Source organism: Archocentrus centrarchus, chromosome 7 (genome assembly GCF_007364275.1).
Source record: "Archocentrus centrarchus isolate MPI-CPG fArcCen1 chromosome 7, fArcCen1, whole genome shotgun sequence".
In the NCBI taxonomy this organism is placed as follows: Eukaryota; Metazoa; Chordata; class Actinopteri; order Cichliformes; family Cichlidae; genus Archocentrus; species Archocentrus centrarchus.
Window position 1 is genome coordinate 9,705,673 of NC_044352.1, and position 19,425 is coordinate 9,725,097.

Consider the following 19,425-nt stretch of genomic DNA (forward strand, 5'->3'; position numbering starts at 1 on the left):
ACAAAACAATCAGACACTAAAAACAACTTTCTATTATTTTTTACTGTCCCCTGGTGTTTGGACAGGATAGGCTAGTAGCTGACATGCAGGTAGAGTACATGTTCACTCAGTTAAATCAGGAACATATTAATTCAACACAGCGCTATCAGCCGGGAGTCACACTTTCTGCTATATCAGCCATAATCTATATCCTTCAGATGTGGCAGGAACAAAACAGCAACTAAGCAGCTAAATAAATACATTAAATAATAATAATATTTCATAAACAAGCATTTAGTCCAGGCTCATGTCTTCATCGTCGTCTTTCTTGTCTTTGGAGTCGCTGTCCTGATCCGACTTCGTCTCCGTCTCCATGGCTTTGGCAAAAGCCTCCACGTCTGGAAAGAAAAACATGCAGAAATCAAAGCTGGAACTAAGGATTAAAGCAGTGCTTCTCAATTATTTTCTGTTACGCCCCCCCTAGCAAGAAGAAAACTATTCGCGCCCCCCACTCCCCACTGTGACTATCCATCTCTGCATAACATTTTATCCTTATTAACATTAAAGAAAAAAGAAAGACATATGGTCAAACTTACAAAGAATAACTTTATTAAATCGTGTTTTAAGTCTGCAACAGAAAAGATTTTAAGTGCATCATTGCCTGAAATTAAAAATAAATAAATCCTTGTTTAAACTGTAAACATGTTTGACCAACTAGACACAGCAAACACACCGGTCTTTCCTCTTCTCCAACTGTAGTGACAGTGAAGCCAAGCGCTAAATACGCTTCGTCGTATTTCCTCGTCTTAGCTTTCGGGTGACTTTCTTTTGTCTCATTATCTTTGTCTCTCTCCCCTTTTTTTTTCATCCCTGTTAAAAACTTTTTCATGTTGGGGGTTGTTATGTTGAATAACGGAGGCTATAGGCAGAACGCAGTCGGAGCTTTCTGTTGACTCAACACTGCTAACCAAGGCAAACCTGTTGTCTTGTAAGTCGTAAAATGTTGCACTGTCGCAAACGTGACAGAAGTAACAATGACAGCACCACTGTCGCCTACTGTAGTGGATGCGCAATTACACTTTATACTAGTACGGCCCCCCAAAAAAAAGCCTGTTCCCCAGGGTCACACGCGCCCCCCCAGGTATCGCACCGCGCCCCCCAAAGGGGGCGCGCCCCACTATTTGAGAACCACTGGATTAAAGAAACAGTTCTCAGTTATTTGGCCAAGCAGATTAGCTGTTAGATATCAGGGATGGACAGAAGGTGATTAAAGAGTTAACTATTGGTTTATTAATATGAAATGGCCATCAGAATTACAGCCAAAGCCATGTTTTATTTTGAGAAATGTTCCAAAATTTAATGATATTCACAGCCTAACAACATATAAAAAAAAGTAATTGGAATGATTGTTCTCGCATTTCCATCACTCTTTATTCAGCTAATCTCTTTAGATCTGCCACAAATATACAAAAACACACTTTAGCTGTACTTTAGCCTCTTTTGTTCTTTCACCTCAAAGGTCATTCTCATCCCCAGTTTTATGTTTTTCAACTTTATTTCTCCACTAAAGTTAAAAGTTCTGTATTTAAAATTTAAGATTTCTGTTAAACTGCAGGTTTAAAACTTAAAAACAATCATGATGAGATGATTTATGAAGAAGAAAAAAAGTCTTTTGTTTACTAGAAAACTATAAACACCTCGAAACTAGCCGGAGTTATGCAGGAAAATGTGCCTTGTTATTATTGCTGCATTAACGTCTAAGCATTTTAATGTTGCAGCATAAAGAAGGATTTTTAACAACTGCACTGTTATAAAAATAGAGCTAATTTTATACAATAAAATGTTTACGTGTAACATCTTAACCTGCAGGGTAGCTGCAGCTGTCAACTAAATATCAGCAAAGGTGAAATATTGTTAAACATATACAGTAGCATAATTTGCTAATTCAAGTACACTGCTGTTAAAGAGTTCATGTAACTTTAAAATGCTCTGTTTTTTTTTTTTAAATGAAAAAGTACTTTTAACATGTAACTGATCCAAAATGAAGATGACAACAGTTAATGGAATCATTCATTCTAAGTCTTAATGATTTCTAATGTAATGCATCCATAGGTGTACAGAGGCTCATTTTCAGTTCCTTTATGTTTCTTTATCCCATTAAAAGGCTGATTGATCATTTGAAAAACTTTTACAATCATGCAAGCACAGCTGAGCAGTTGTTGAACTGATTAAAGCAGGATTAAATCGGGCTAGTTCCTGAAGCAGGAGCCTCAAAGTGTTTGATTATAGTCTTCAATAAAAAAAAAAGAACTCAAGTATTCTCATTTCAGCAAATTAAGACTATGTGGGGAATCAACACAAAGAAAATATAAGATTTTGTACGATATTGTATACTACTCCCTTCACAGAACAGAACAGGCCTGGTGCACAACTAAGCAAGAGCAAATACATCAGTCTTTAGAAAAAGGCTCAACAGGCAGCTTCATTAAATAATACACGTGAGAGAGAGAGAGAGATTTTTGGCATGGAGAAGCCTTCATCTTTCATTCCAGTTTAGGCCCCACAGTGGCAGTTTCTACTGGGTCTGACTGACGCACATTTCTTCATCATTAGAGGGTGAGCACGAGGCTCCGTGCAGACGTCAGCATGCCCTGTGATTTGTTGTGACACTAAAATGGACCAATTATGCGTGTGCCATTCAGGCAGACTCCCAGTGGATTTGGGAAAAAAAAACTACTCATGCATGTGTGCCCACCTGCATGCAAGTAGAAACCGAACCTAAGAAAAAGAAGCTCTGATAAGTTTTTAAAGAAAAAATAAAACCCATAAAGAGACTGAAATCATCCACTGGTTTCTGGGCTACACATTTTGAAGCCTAAGTTTTAGTACGTTGGCCCCCTTCCACCCATGTTGGTTTCTTATGGCCAGAAGTGACCATATTTGGAAGAGAGAGGTGACGTCCTAAGCATTAAGGCTGGTTTAAAATTTTATCGCTTGTTTCTAACAGTCTCTGTGGTTTGGCTCCGCCCTCCTTAACTGAACTGAACAGCCCTACGCTCCGACCAGAGCCGTGAGGTCTACAAACCAACTGCTTTTTGGCATTCCTAGATTCAGGTTCAAAAGCAGAAGCGATAGAGGCATTTCTGTGGTGGCTCCTAATCTTTGGAATAACCTACCAGTTTACATAAGAGCCCAGTCACTCATTAATTTTAAAACACTGTTAAAACCTACTTATTCTTGATGGCTTTCAGATCTACTTGAGCAGGATATCCTGGCTTTTTTTTTTTAAATTGTGAAAGCACAGTTTGGTTTTTTTTTACTTCTATTATTTTTAATTTGATGATTTTTCCTTTTTTTAATTGAGGTTTAGTTTTTTTTTATTGTTTATTTTAGTGTATAAGCAGAAATATATATATATATATATATATATATATATATATATATATATATATATATATATATATATATATATATATATATATATATATATATATATATATATATATATATACATATATATATATATATATATCTCCTGTACAGCACTTTGGTCAGTTGGGATAGTTTTAAATGTGCTATAGAAATAAACTTTGACTAGCAAGCTGCATGCAGCATACAGACACAGATATCTGCTAATTAGTGTAAATTAAAAGACAATTAAAATGCTGTAAAGTTGGACATTTTAACATGGCAGGATGTGGTGGACTGACCCTCACTCAAAGCCTGCCTCAAGCGACCACTAGGAAAGTTGCATTAGATGAAAATATTTTCTTCTTTTCAGTGTTAGTGCACCTTGAAAATCACAGGCTGCACATTATTAAATGATTCTTAAATTCCACTGCTGACAAAACGTAATGTCACTGTTAACCTTTTGCAGCGCTGAAACATTCAGCTACAGTGTCTCTGCATGACGTGAGCGAACACTGACCTCCTTTGTTAGCGGCGTCGACGGCCTCTGCAGGCAAGCCAAACTGGTTCATTAGAGGCCCCAACTGCCCAGACGCCAGAGCACTGCTGAACATGCTCATAGCCTGCAGAGAGAGCATAAATACCAACAATAAGGACAAATACCACGACAAGATAATAAATGCCAACAAAAAAAGAGCATCGATGTGATCTAGATCCTCTTAAACATACCATCCATCAGTTCAGATGCTATTTCTGGACCCAAGGATGATAAAATGTCAACTTTAGTATGAAGATTTATGTGTTTTTCAGCCTGAAACTGCTACAGGTGCAATGAATGAGAAAGTGATCTGATGGAGCTGCTAAATTCCACCACTCATAAGCCAAAAATATTATGCATATTATTTTACTGTAAAGGAAAACATCAATTCCTCTTTATTTAAACAAACAACACAGGGCATCCACCTGCTGAAACTGAGGTGAGCTCAGCGTGTTGTGCAGCTCCTCTGAGCTCTGAGGCAGGGACTCTCCGGACGGCAGATAGGGCATCAACCTCTGCTGAACCTCAGGATTGGCCAGGATGGGAGCCATGATTTCAGGCGTCAGGACGCTGGCAAGGTCCACTGCAGGCAATAAACACCAAAAGTGTTTGGTGAGTCCAAATAATAATAAAATAATAAAATTTCAGAAGCCCAAAACTGTTCACACCCCACAAAACATTAAAGTTTAACTTCTGTGTCAGTAATGGCCAAACTTTTTTTTGTTTATTTTTCTCCTGTCCTGCCTGCGGTGGCTCACTTCCCCCCACAGTTTAACAACTGCCGCTTTAGATTATGACATTTTTGTCTGACCAAAATGTGACAATGCAGCCACTGGTGCATATCTCAGTAGGAAATCTCAGTGCTCTAATCACAGAATCTTAAACAATCAATGCACATCAAGCAAATGCTTAATCTTTCATGAGAATTTCTTTCATTGAGAAAATGTGCTCAGAACATATGAAGTGGTGGGAGTGAATCAAACAGTAAGTTAGGAGTTATCATTTGAAGGTAACTCTGTCAGTTCATCTTTTTCACACACAAAGATGGACCAACGGCCATGTGATCATTTGTTCTTTAAATAATCACATGGCAGCAATTCAGTGGATTTATGGTGAAAATGCCTTCTTGGTGGAAGAGGTCAAAGGAGAACGGTCATACAGCTTTGAGCTGACAGGAAGGCCACAATAACTCAAATAACCACTCATTACAACCAAGGTATGCAGAAGAGCATCTCTGAATGCACAACAGCAGCAGAAGACCACAGCGGGTGCCACTCCTGTCAGCTAAGAACAGGAAACTGAAGCTATGATTCACAAATCTGAAAAAATCAGGACAACAGAAAATTGGAAAAATGTTGCCTGGTCTGAAGAATCTCGATTTCTTCTGCAACATTCAGATGGTAGGGTCAGAATTTGGTGTAAACATGAAAGCATGGATCCATCCTACCTTGTATCAACAGTTTAGGCTGCTGGTGGTGGATCAAACCCAGTATTAACAAGGTGTACCTAATGAAGTGTCTAATGAATGTATATCATATGATGTTTCTTAGCAATATTACCCAATATTGCACACGCTCTTTGTTCCCTTTTTCCTTGTCCTATCTTACTTTTTGTAGATTAATCTGTTAGCATGCTCAGCAGGAAGTTGGGTCTAATGTAGCGTGCCACAAAAAAAATTAAATCAAGACAGCAACAGCCTGCAGTATTTTCAGGGGATTCCTGCACCTGCAACAAACTGAATTTTGATGTAAAAATTACGCAGTATCAGAAACACTGTTTCAAACAGTGATTACAGCTTTAATTATTTGCTGCATAATTAGTGACAATTTCACTAATTAGGTCTAATTATTCACCTCCCTTCGGTGGTTATTTAACTGTTCTCAGCTCTGAGGCTCAGTTTGCCCTGAAGCTGCTTTCTCCTCTGTCAAATCCTCACCTCCCTGGCTGCTGGCAGGTACGTTCATGGTGGCCAGGATGCTCTGCAGGTCTCTCAGCTGGATGGGCTGCGTGGGGTTGGCTGCTGCCGCTGCCACGGAGGACACAGCAGGGGTGGAGGGAGTGGTGGCTGTTGGGGAGGCCGCTGAGGTGGCGGAGGGTGTAATGGGAGTGGTGGGAACCTGGGAGGAGCCGAGCCGACTGGCAGCTGAGGTAGAAGTTGGAGTGACAGCTGTAGACGGACTGAGAGGAAAGAAAAAAAACTGATTAACAATTTTACAAAAAATATGACATTTCTTTCCATTGTGAAAACTATCACATGCAGAATAGTTGTCAAATCAGTCAATCCTACAAGTGTAAGTCATGAATATCAGTTTTATAAAACATACTTTTAGATTGTGAGCACAACAGAGTTAAACTCTGAACATGGAGGAACTGCTCAGATGAACATTTTACAGGGGCCACAGCCATGGGGGAGGAAGAGGAGTAAGTATAACATGGGGGCATAGCAAGGCTTTTGCGCATCAGGTAATTATTGATGGAAATATGTATGGGTATGTTTAAGAGTGGGACTAACTTATGATCATCTATGTGTGCGAAGTGTCAGAAATGGCAAAAATGCTCAGCTTAAGGGTTCATAAGGGGACCTTCTTAGTCAACATCACCAGAGCTATGTCCATCTTTTATATACAGTTCATGGCTAAACTGTTATTTTTAAGGTTGATAATTAACACTTGAGCTCAGACTGTACTCATCTCTTTCATAGCATCCCCTTTCTTATCTTGTTTGCCACCCCCAAATATTCTGGATTCCTTCAATATATTTAACAGAAATATAAACAAGACACCTTGTGGAGGAGTTGCTGGCTGCAGGAACGCTGCTGCTGCTGCTGCTGCTGCTGCCCAGCAGGTTGGCCAAGCCTGGACCAGCCAGCGTCCCGAGACCACCTGTCATTCAAACAAACAGAATTCAGCATCTAACTGGATATTTTTAAATGAAATGTTTTCACACTGTCAACTCTGCAACTTGCGGATTCAGTTATGAAGGTACGCACCGATCCCTCCCAGTCCAGTTGGTCCGATGAGCTGCATCAGCTGGTTGTGGCTCATGTTACCTAGAAGGCTCTGCAGACCGCCCTCACCTTTACATGCAAGTAGAAAAAACAGGTGACACCCATAAAGGTGAGATAATTCAGCTTCTTGGCCATGACATGTTTAAAGTATAATGGCAGAACACGATGGGTTTGTCACCTCCAAGCGCAGACAGATCGTGTCCTCCGCTGCTGCCACTGCCAAGCGCGCCGGGCATGGGCGGGTTGTTCAGATACTCGTTCACTTTGCGACAGTACTCATCATCCTTATCGGTCTTTGGCTCCTGAGATGAGAAAAAAAAAACGCGGGGATGATTCCCAATTTATTTTTTAAATGCTTTTACAACGCAGAACAATAAAATGTTGTAGTTTAAAGCACAACAGACATTATTACAATACACAATAACAAAAGGTTATGAATGACTTGTTAATTTAGTGCACAAACTCTAATCTCGCCTAAAAGCAATCCTTTATATAACTTCTGTCAAAGGGACCCCAGTCTGTTTAAGCAGTTGTCAGATGGTGGGAATTGTGAAAAGCTAAGAATGACTGAGGAAATAGAAAAATGGATCTCTTTGGTGTGTGGAGCAAACCACAAGAAAAGATAAAAGAGCAAAAAGTGTGAGTAGACAGTCTTGTGAAAGCTACCTGACCTGTGACTTCAGCTTGGATGGGGATGTCACTCAACCTGGAAACTGAAAATCCCTTCTGAGAGAAACTTGGCCTACTACCAAAGAGTGCTGGATCTGAACCAGAAGCCGAAAGATTTGTTATGGGATCATGTGAAAGTATCCGATAAGGTGACAGAGGCAGGGTGGCTTATTCCATGCAAAAATCTGTCAACTATGAGAAAAGTTACAACCGGACCCCCTCAGAAACAGCTGATTTTTTTGCACAATAACTTTAGTACACTTCATGAAGCCATGCAAAATAGATACTATTATACTATGAACATTTTCAGTTTTAGACCCTTCACCTTCTCTGTAACTTCATAGCTACAGGAGATATCCACATGAAGTTTTTAGGGCTTTAAAGCACATTTGAGTTTCAATAAGAACTGCAACCAAATCAACTCTACACTCACTCCATATGTCACAATCTAAAGCCAAAATCTGTTTTTCTCTATTATCAAAAGTGCAGTTACCTGCCCCACAGCTGCTTTTTAATGGAAATATCTCATCAGCCAATCACACGACAGCACCTGAGTGCATTTAGGTATGTAGACATAGTCAAGACAACCTGCTGATGACCTGTTCAAACTGAGCATCAGAGTGTGGAAGAAAGAGGATTTAAGTGACTTTGAATGTGGCATGGTTGTTGGTGCCAGACTGGCCAGTCTGAAGATTTCAGAAACTGCTGATCTAAGGGGATTTCCTTTGACAGCCATCTCTAGTGTACAGAGAATGGTCTGAAAAAGAGAAGATATCCAGTGGGCATCATTTCTGTGAGTGAAAATACCTTCTTAATGCCAGAGTTCAGAGGAGAATAGCCAGAGTGCTTCAAGCTGATAAGAAGGCAACAGAAACTCAAATAACCACTCGTTACAACCAAGGTGTGCAGAAGAGCATCTCTGAACGCACAACATATCAAACTTTGAAGCAGATGGGCTACAGCAGCAGAAGACCACACTGGAAGCCACTCCTGTCAGCTAAGAGCAGAAAACTGAGGCTACAATTCACATGGGCTCACCAAAATTGGACAACAGAAGATCGGAAAAACTTTGCCTGGTCTAATGAGTCTCAGTGGGGTCAGAATTTGGTGTAAACAATGAGAAAACATGGATCCATTGTCCCAAAGTTTCAGACTGCTGGTGGTGGTCTAACTGTGTGGGCGATATTTTCTTGGCACACTTTCACATGGCTGCTTCCAGGAGGAAAATGTGCCATGTCACAAACCTCAAATCATCTTAAACTGGTTTACTGAACATGACAGTGAGTTCACTGTGCTCAAATGGCCTCCACAGTCACCAGAGCTCAATCCAGCAGAGCACCTTTGGGATGTGGTGTAGCAGGAGAGTTACATCATGGATGTACAGCCGACAAATCTGCAGCAACTGTGTGACGCTATCATGTCAATATGAACCAAAATCTCTGAGGAATGTTTCCAGCATCTTGTTAAATCTGTGCCATAAAGGTTTAAGGCAGTTCTGAAGGTACAACCCAGTAATAACAGGGTGTGTCCAATCCACAAGTGTCTGGTGAATGTTTATACTTTTTAAACATAAAAATCTGTAGACCTCAAGAAAAATTTAGGATACTTAGATTTTTTATGTCCCAGTAACTTTTAGGTAAGTAAAATTTAAATTTGGCTTAAATAAAAAGAGAAAACATGCTTAGAAACAAAAGATTAGTAAACAGTTGAGTCTGGAGTAACTGCATACCTGCATCCAGAAGAAGAGCCTTTTGGAACCAGCTTTGAACTTGAGCACATAGACTCGCCCGGTGGTACACTGGTTCACCCGTTTGAACTCGCAGTCATCAGGAAAGATGATCAGGTCCTAAATCAGGCATTGGAAATGGTTACGGTAATAATAAAAAATTCAAACACCGGTCAGCCACATCTGGATTACATCACCTACATCATCCACGTTCCCGGTGGTCCGATCCTTCCAGCAGAAGTGGATGAGGGAGTCGTCCGTCTGCTGGATGTAGACCTGACCTTTACGCTTGTCAGGCGTCACCGTGCTGCCCTTCATGGTCATCTTACCAGCCCGAAACTCCACCAGGTACTTACTGGAAGAGCCGCGGGACCCAGACACCATGCTGGGGAACAATGCTCCAGAGGCCATGATGATGATGAGCACTGACTGCTTTAAAGCTGGTTTAGTGATCTAAATATTACAATAAAATAACACATAAATGAGTTACGTTCCAAAATGGTCCTCTCTGTGATTATAATGAGTGAATTGATCATTTTCTCAGATTTTATGAGTCTGTGATTCCTTCTTTATAGCATTTAATGTTTATCTGCAGCAGATAGATAAACCATCACTTCAGGACAAATTCCATAATATATTTGCTTTTTCACACCTTCTTACCATTTTATCCTCTTGATTAGCTCTTTTTTTGATATTGCACTCAAAGTAAAGTCAGTCCTGTCTTTGAAAACATGGCCGACGTGAACATCGAGGCGACGTGATCATCTTTCACAGCAGACCCAGCCTCTCTGTACTGACGGCAGCTCTGTGTCTAAGAAACATGTCTAGTTATGGAGCTTCTCATTCCAACTTCTCCCCCTGGCTACAAGGAAAGTCTCCATAAACCTTTTCTTGTATTTGAGCTTCACATTCATAAAACACTGCAGAAGGGAAAGCAGCTTCACTTTCTTTTTTACAATAAAATATTAGCCCTAGTTTGTCCATCAGAGGTGAAAAAGACACCAAGTGCTGCCTGTGATCTATAAACTTCAAACTCTTTCCTCTTATGAGAGGCTTATGTATGAAAGTAACAGTTATATTTATTCTCAATACTCTAAATCCTCATCAGTTATAAGAAATAAATTCAATCCCTAACCCTACATTGTGAAAAACAAATAAAATGAATTTTTTTGGGGGAAAAAAAATAGTTTTGATCATCAAACAACTACTTTCCACTCCAAACTCACACAGCTCACTGTTCCAGCCTCCATCTGTCAGTGGATCACAAACTTTCTGACAGACAGGAAGCAGCAGGTGAGGCTGGGAAGAATCACATCCAGCATCCAGAAAATCAACACTGGTGCTCCACAGGGATGTGCCCTCCCCCCTCTGCTCTGCTCCCTCTACACAAATGACTGCACCTCAGAAGAACTCTCATGAAATTGTGAAAATCTGCAGATGACAAGACAGCCATCTGACTCATCAACAAACGGGATGAGTCTGCATACAGATGTGAGGTTGAACAGCTGGGCCTGTGGTGCAGTCAGAGGAACCTAGAGCTGAAGATGCTCCAAACTGTGGAGATGACATTGGACTTCAGGAGGTGTCCCCCTCCCCCCAGTGTTGTCCTCCCTCACCTTACTCAACAGCACTGTGTCTGCTGTGGAATCCTTCAACTTTCTACAATCTCCCAGGATCTGAACTGGGCATCTGAAATGGACAAAGTTATCAAAAAGGCCCAGCAGAAGATGTACTTCTTGCACCAGCTTAGGAAGTTCAACCTGCCTCAGAGGCAGCTTATCTAACTCTACTCTGCAATAATCCAGTCTGTTCTCTGCACATCCATCACTGTATGGTTTGGATCAGACATCAAACAGGACAACAACAGACTACAACAGACAGTCAGGATTGCAGAAGAAAAAATCATTGGTGCGGACTTGCCCACCATTCAGGACTTATACAAATCCAGAATCAGGAAACATCACCGCAGACCCATCAGACCCCTGGATGCAACCTCCTCCAAGTCCTCCCCTCTGGTAGGTACTACAGAACACTGTACACCAAAACAACCAGACATCTGTACACTTTATTTTCACAAGATGTCACCCTGTTGAACACTTAAATCACTCTCATAGTGTCTGTACTAAACATCCACCATATCTGCTACTGTATCAAAAGCATGCTGTACTGCATGTTGCATGTTGTGTGTGTGTATATATATATATATATATATGAGTCATGGTCTCTACTAGACAACTGAAGGTGTGCTGTGGTACCTGCACCAAGATGTTAGCAACAGATCCATTAATTCCTTTAAGCTGTGAGGTGGGGCCACCATAGATAAGACTTGTTTGTCCAGCACATCGCACAGATACTCGATTGAATTGAGATCTGGGGAATGTGGAGGCTAAGTCAAGACCTCAAACTCACTGCTGACTCCTGAACCATTTTTGCTTCGTGGCAGGGAGCATGATCCTGCTGAAAGAGGCCACAGCCATTTCCATGAAAGCATGTACATGGCCTGAACGTTACTTTGACATATACCACCTTCGGCAGGTGGTACGTCTCAAAGTAACAACGACATGCATGGCAGGACCCAAGGTTTCCCAACAGAACATTGCCCAAACATCACACCGCCTCCACTGGCTTGCCTTCTTCCCATAGTGCATCCTGGTGCCAGCTGTTCTCCAGGTAAGCAACGAACATGCACCCGACCATCCATGTGATGTAAAAGAAAACGTGATTCATCAGACTAGGCCACCTTCTTCTGTTGCTCCATGGTCCAGTTCTGATGCTCATGTGCCCATTGTTGATGCTTCGGCAGGTGACGGGTCAGCAAGGGCACCCTGACTGATCTGCAGCTACGCAGCCCCACACAAAAACTGCAATGCCAAATCACCACAGTTGCCTTGGGGTGACTGTTTGTTGTGAATTGCCGCTATATAAATAAAACTGAATTGGACTGAAATTGAACTATGTATTCTGACACCTTTCTATCAGAACCAGCTTTATCTTTTTTGGCAATTTGAGCTCCAGTAGCTCATCTGTTGGATCAGACCTGTTAGTGGATCCCACCCACTAACAGGTGCTACGATGAAATCCAGGCCTCGAGGTCTGGTGTCCTGCAGGTTTTAGATGTGTCTCTGCTTCAACACACCTGAGTCAAATATAGAAGTCATTAGCAGGACTCTGGAGAACTTGAATGCATACTGCGAAGGTATTTCAGCCATTTGATTCAGGTGTGCTGGATTGGGGACACATCTAAAACCTGCAGGACACTGGGCCACGAGGCCTGGATTTGAGAACCACTGACTTAACCAGTCAGTGGTCATAATGCTTACAGTAACCAGTTAGCCATTCCTTATTTATTCCAGCATTTTCGACTCTGCACCACTGCCCATATAAATATGAAAATATGATGTATTAATGTCCAACCAACATCAATTCCCACATTTTAGAGCATGTAAATGTTTGTTAGCTTTGACTGAAACAATACCTGAAAGCTTGATCCATTTCTAGGACGAACATTTTTTTTTTTTTTTTAGGACTAATCATTGCAGCCCTATAACATAGACAATAAACAATGAAACATGTGTGACCATGATGGAGACTAATATTATCCAGTATTTACAATCATTACAGATCTTTACTCTGGTCTGCATATGGATTTTTGAAGCCTACTTTCCAATTTAATATAAAAATGTGATTGTGTTATAAATATTAAGGATTAACACAGCTCTGCTAGCCCATCATGAAAATAGCAAATCTAACTAAGGCTCTGTTTTAGACGCATATTTGAAACGGATAATGTAACTGGACCTGGAGTGACCCAGTGCTCCCATAATAACAGAGACAGGAGCAGACTCCAGCCGCACACAGATGACTCTGCATCCTGCGCCCCGTTTTCTGCTGCATGAGTTCGAGACTGAACTGCAGCTCTAAATTCACACACACACACGCGCGCATAGAATATACACGCTCCCCGTGTCCACGTTAAGAAATTTAAACATTTACAGGTAAAGAAAAAAGATGTTTATACTCACGCGTCTCTCTGAACTATCGTTCAGCTGCAGAGAGGTCGTACTCGTGGTCAGCAATTGTGATTGGCTGAGCGGTGCCGGTGCTTCGCTGTGATTGGTCGAAGCGTGCGTCAATAAGGTGGTCTTTAAAATCCGCTGCGCATGTTCGGTAGAGATACCACAACAGCCAGTTTTATGCATCAAACCTGCATGTTTTGAGCTTTTTAAATGATTACTGAGATTTTCCAATTATAATTTGATGAATCAGTAAATGTCTTATGAAATAAATTCACATGGGAAGATATTAAAGGAAAATACTTCAGTCTATGAATACACAAATTCCATTTTTTGCCTAGTGTGGTTAAGGTGACAGATCCCCATCAAACCTAGAGCTGGGAGGTCCAAAACGCTGATACATCCAACTTAAAATTAAATGCAGGGTTGAGGTTTGGTATTTAGCATGTGGAGGAAAATTATATTATCTGAATGCAATGCAATCCAATATGGATCCTATGTGACAGTCTTCTTACACCTCTGTTATTGCTATTTCTATCCCAATAACAGCTAAAATGATGGCAACAACTCTGTTTTGACACTCAAACACCATCTTTGCCATTGTGTGAAATTGATGTATATACAGCTGCTCAGGTTTCTTTTCTCTGTGGTAGGCTTATCATGGTCAACTGAAATCTGCAGAGTTTGTGACTTTGTGGTGACTTCCAACTTATGGTCAGTGTGGGCACCAAGAAACAGGTGTAGGGTACTTAGGATAATGTGTCACTGGATCATTTTAGCAGCCCCAGTGTGTGCAAAAAGGGGCTTGGAGATAATCCATGATGACAGGCTGGTTATCTGTCATACCTCACAACTGTCTCGCTGTTCTCATCCATGCCCTGCACTAGCCTCAGATACTTCTCTGCCACTCCTGACTTCTTCATGCGGTACCACAGTTCCTCTCTTGGCACCCTATTATATGCTTTCCTCTAGATCAGGGATCCTCACATCCAGGCCTCGAGGGCCGGTGTCCTGCAGGTTTTAGATGTGTCCCTGATCCAACACACCTGAATCAAATGGCTGAATTACCTCCTCAGTATGCAGTCAAGTTCTCTAGAGTCTTGCTAATAACTTCTATATTTGACTCTGGGGTGTTGAAGCAGAGACACATCTAAAACCTGCAGGACACCAGCTCTCGAGGCCTGGATGTGAGGATCCCTGCTCTAGATCCACAACGACAGTGCAACTCCTTCTGACCTTCTCAATGCTTCTCCTTTAGCACTTTCAAAGGAAACATTGCATCTGTACAGCTCTTTCATGGCATGAAGCCATACTGCTGCTCACTGATCATCACCTGTTTTCTCAGCCTAGCTCAGTGGTTCTCACATCCAGGCCTCGTGGCCCGGTGTCCTGCAGGTTTTAGGTGTGTCCCTGATCCAACACACCTGAATCAAATGGATGAATTACCTCCTCAGTATGCAGTCAAGTTCTCCAGAGTCCTGCTAATGACTTCTATATTTGACTCAGGTGTGCTGAAGCAGTGACACATCTAAAACCTGCAGGACACTGGGCCACGAAGCCTGGATTTGAGAACCACTGGCCTAGCTTAAACAACTCTTCCCTATAGCTAGTTACTTCAGCTCTGCACATCACCCTTGTTCTTGGAAATGCATACCAGTACAATTCTTCTCCATTCCCCAGGCTCCTCTAACTCTTCAGGAATGTGTTAAACAATCTGGTCAAAATGTCCACTGTCCTTTCTCCTAGACATCTCCATCTTGTGTTATTGTCCAAATAATTAAATCTATCTGGGAACTACAACATGCACAAATACCAGTGTCATCAAACCAGTGGCTTTCAAAACTGTGGAGCGGACCCCACTGGTGTGGCACAGAGCCACTGCAGGTGGCATGTGGACAACCAGAGGAAAATATGTAGTAAAACTAGACTATATGTTATATTTATATACACCAGCATGCATTATATACCAACTAAAATTTAACTTGGATCTTTTTTTAATTGTCAATTATTAAAAATAAAACTGAAGAATGGTGCTGTGTGGGTGGGGGATGCCAGAAAAAACACCCTGAGCGAATAAAGACACACATAACACAAGAATTTGTAGTCCATAATTTATTTCTTAAATATGCTTTGTATGCATACGGTTGTGTGTTGATAACAGTATGAAGAGGAAAGAAGACAACAGATTGACAAAATTACAATGTAAACATTTTCAAATAGAGGCTCAACAAAGAAGCAGCGGAAGGATAAAACAGGATTGGATCAGACTGATTCTGCAGCTCTGAGCGGCTGCAGGAGTCACAAAGTGCTTTGAATTCAGAGTAAAGACAAGAGCAGCGGCAGAGAGGAAGACATGGGACGTGGGATATTTCACTGTACATATATGTGCATAAGACAGTGAGCATTTAAAATGTGCAGTTTAATGCAACATTAGTGCTTCGAAACAAAAAGAAACTACTGTGAGCATTTTACTATCAGCACACAACATTCATTAACTGCTGCCTCTGTAGTGTCTCCAGCACGCAGGCTGCCAGCTAAAGAGGAGTGTTTTATTTCACATTTCAGGAGGGCAGACTGGAAGGATCAGTTTGCATAGGTTTGTGATGCTTATGGCATCCCATCTTATTTGCTTTTATCTGTGCCTGAAAGCACGGCTCTGATTGGTGGAAAAATTACTTTCAAAGAGTTACTCATGCACGTGTGAAAAAGGAGTCAAAATGATGCAGCTTTGTCTTTAAAGGGAACAGATTATGCTCATTTCGAGCTTAATTATTCCTTTTTCTGTTCCCTACTAGAGTAGCTTTGTATGACTTACAGTTCAAAATAATCCTGTCTTACACAGGGCCCATTAAGTGCACCCTCTGTCTGAATCATAGACAGCATAAAACGTGCACAGCGGCAGGGACGTCACCCATTGGTTAATGATGTCCTGTTATGAAGCATCAAGCTGAGCATTTTCACCATCTTGGTGTTTTGAAACCAACTGTGAGGAGCAAGGGGCGGATATGATCGTGAAAACTGCATGCTCATTGACTAACGACCTGTCAATCTCAAGTCCTATATCATCGACAATCCTCCATTCTGACTCTAATAATTAACTTAATGCTTTATTGAATATGATCTGAACCTAGCAACTGAGTCCATAAACACACCAGTGTTTACTGAGGTCACAGAGCTGTGAAGAGTCAGGTCGTCCCCTGGTGGCCATTAAAAAGACTCCAGATTTAAAGCACAAGGGTTTAGCTCCTCTCCCTTCAGCTAATGTTCTTCTGATTGGCTACCCCTTGCAGGTAGGTGGGGTCTCAGTGCTCAGGGCCACAGCTGTGTACCTGAGTTGCCCATATTAGGGATATCGACTCTCACTGACATCACACAGAGTCAAAAGTAGAAAAAAAAACTGCCTGAATGTGAGTGTTTAGAGCGGTGTGAAGCTTCATCTTGTGGCTCACAGGGAATATTGTACACACAATAGGCACAATATGTCCACTTTAAAGCCAAGGTTTTCGAACTATGGGGAGCACCTCCCTTGGGGGAGCACTCTCTGAGGTCAATGTGAACACAAGGACATGATGCACATTTTTGGATTCAATTGAAACTTACTGGGGAACTTGCCTGAGAATCATTCAATTTTATCCTAAATATTGAAGTATCCCAGTCACAGTTGTCTGTACACCCATGGGTAAAACATAAAAAGGGCCTGATAATAGTTAATTTGGCATACCTTTGATGGAGAGAACTTGCTAAAAATATAAACAAATTAAAAAACAAAACAAAACAAAGGGACTCAAGCTGTAGTTCAAAGCTTACTAACCACTTTCATGGCAACATTATTGTTGTTGTTTACAGTCCTGTAAGCCCCAAAGGGAAGTTAGATCAGAAGATCAGTGTTCTGATTGTTATAATTATATATTTCTATTATGTTTAATATTTTTTGACGGCACCAAGGCTCAGAACACATTCAAATTATTTTTTTAATCCAGCGTTTACACTTGATTTTAAAAAAGCAACTCTGACATTATAGAAACCTTAACATCAGCATTTTGGCTGCCACCATATTTGGATAAGAGGGTGTAGTGATGACTTTATCAGTTAAGGCTAGCAAGCTTTGTCAGCAAGCCGCATATTGTAAACTGTAAGAGACTGATAATTAGTGGCAAATGGCACAAATCAAATGCAGGAATTTCACTCAAAAACGCAGGAGCACAGACTTCTAGGATTGGTTAAACAATTAACAGCACAGCAAACTGCACAATTTGTCAGATAATTTAATTAAAAATGCTCCAAAAGGCACCAACAGCACAAACAGAGCGGAGAGGTCCAGTTCAGGTTTTTGCAGCTGCCTGCACTGACACAGCTGCCAAAGTGGCCACGTCCCCAACGTTTAGCCTCATGAGCATCGAAATGGATGAGTTAAAAAAAAGAAGAGAAAACCAAAAGAAGAAGAAGCTGTAAACATGCTTATTAATGATGTAAAGCTGGCCATTTTATCATGAGAGTCTGTGGGGACTGACTTGCATTTGAAGCCAGTCTCAAGTTGCCATTAGAGGAACTTTTGGCACTTTGGGGCTCTGGGACTGAAAATGAGGCCAATGCAGAGTAATTCCTCTAGTGGAACTAAAACTTCAGCGATGGAGATAACCTGTTTACAGCTTGTTGCAGAAAAAATGCTGTCAGTTGCTGTAAATGGATTCCAACTTCATAGCAATTCATCCATCTGGATGCTGGTAAGGCTTTAGGCTGGGGATACGGCTGCTCTGACAGGTGTGCAGACGCAGGCAGCTGCAGCCTCACCTCATCCAAGTCACCGAACTGGACCTCTCCACTGTGTTTGTGCATTGTGGAGCATTTTTAATGGAATTATCTGATAACGGTATGTCCTGGTGAGAGACACAGGCCATGCAGGAAGTTTGTGCTTCAGTTTGGTAAGTGAAGTTCTAGCATTTTATTTGCAAGTGGCTAAACACTACTTGGCAGGTTACAGTTTATGGACGCAGCCTTCAATCATTAGCACGTCACCTTCTGGTTTAAATACAGTCACTTCTTAGTTTTGAAGAGACCAACAGGGCAGCCTGCTAATGTTAAAGCTTTAATACGTACCCAGAAAAAGTCCAAAAACCAGTGGGTGGTGTCACAGTAGCTACCACCATCTTTAGTGTTCACATTACAAAAGATGTGTGGCCAGATGCCTCCCAGACCACAATGAGAGGTGGTTTGTGTTATCTGACTGCAATGCATATTGGTGGTTGTTTATACTTTCATTTAGTGCTGTGTATTTGGACCTGACACATTTTAAAACCAAGCGTAAACAGGATCTGACACTCTGTCCTTTCACCCGCAGATATTTACTGTGTGTTGTCAACATTTTCACAGTGCGTGAGCGATGAAGGAGCCGGGAAGGCGGCCACAGTGACAGTGTTTTAAAAAGTCCCGCTGGAATCAACGGTTTCTGTATCCCTTTGCTTTAAAGGTTTGTATAGATGCTTTTATACTCAGTGCAGAAAAAGGGTTTTATGGCTTTAACGTGTGTAAATAATCATCTTGGTGAGCATGCATGCACCAATTAATATACACATTACCTATGTTACAGTGGACAATATAATGTACCAACATATCCATTTACTTTACTGACGCAGTAAACATGGTTATAAGCAGCTTTCACTTCTACTATAAGTCTCTATTCACAGAAACACTTGTGACATTTTTTTTGATGTTAAGTGCTAACTAAAACAGACATCTAATTTCCAAATAGGTTATATAAAAGTAGTGGATGTGATTAAATAACCCCTGATGTTTAAATGCAGCTTGACAGAAGTGTGTGGTACATCTACAGGTGAGATTATGGTGGAGTACCTGAACTAAAATTAAAAATATTTCCTTTGTATCCTCCAGCAGGTGGCTCAACACTCCAGAGATCACACTGGTGGCTGGCTTTAAACCCTTGCATGACTGGTGAGTAACATACACATTTAGGGCGTATAAAGAAGATGATGTTTGGTGTTTACACTAAGTAAACCTTCAAATTCTCCTTAATTTTACACGTCTCCTGCAGAGAAAGTTCACAGTCGGCTGCAGATAATCTGATAAA

General features: G+C 41.2%; 1 protein-coding gene across 1 annotated transcript; it reads right to left on the reverse strand.

Moving 5' to 3' along the window:
• Nucleotides 1-27: 27 nt before the first annotated feature.
• On the reverse strand, nt 28-13,399 carry LOC115782990 (proteasomal ubiquitin receptor ADRM1-like). The gene is made up of 10 exons (XM_030733559.1): nt 13,350-13,399; nt 9,529-9,780; nt 9,331-9,447; nt 7,111-7,234; nt 6,915-7,001; nt 6,708-6,807; nt 5,862-6,103; nt 4,351-4,508; nt 3,908-4,010; nt 28-377 (listed from the first exon to the last, which is right to left on the reverse strand). Exons 2-10 carry the CDS (start codon nt 9,736-9,738, stop codon nt 274-276), a joined length of 1,245 nt encoding a protein of 414 aa, XP_030589419.1. The 5' UTR covers nt 9,739-9,780; nt 13,350-13,399; the 3' UTR covers nt 28-273.
• Between the last annotated feature and the right edge of the window lie 6,026 nt (nt 13,400-19,425).

What these genes read in the sequence shown, in the direction of transcription:
- LOC115782990 (XM_030733559.1), bottom strand. Translation starts at nt 9,738, where the DNA reads ATGGCCTCTGGAGCATTGTTCCCCAGCATGGTGTCTGGGTCCCGCGGC. An exon ending in CCACCGGGAACGTGGATGAT is followed by an intron (nt 9,448 to 9,528) that starts GTAGGTGATGTA and finishes TGCCTGATTTAG; the next exon opens with GACCTGATCATCTTTCCTGA. An exon ending in GCTCACCTCAGTTTCAGCAG is followed by an intron (nt 4,011 to 4,350) that starts GTGGATGCCCTG and finishes CTCTCTCTGCAG; the next exon opens with GCTATGAGCATGTTCAGCAG.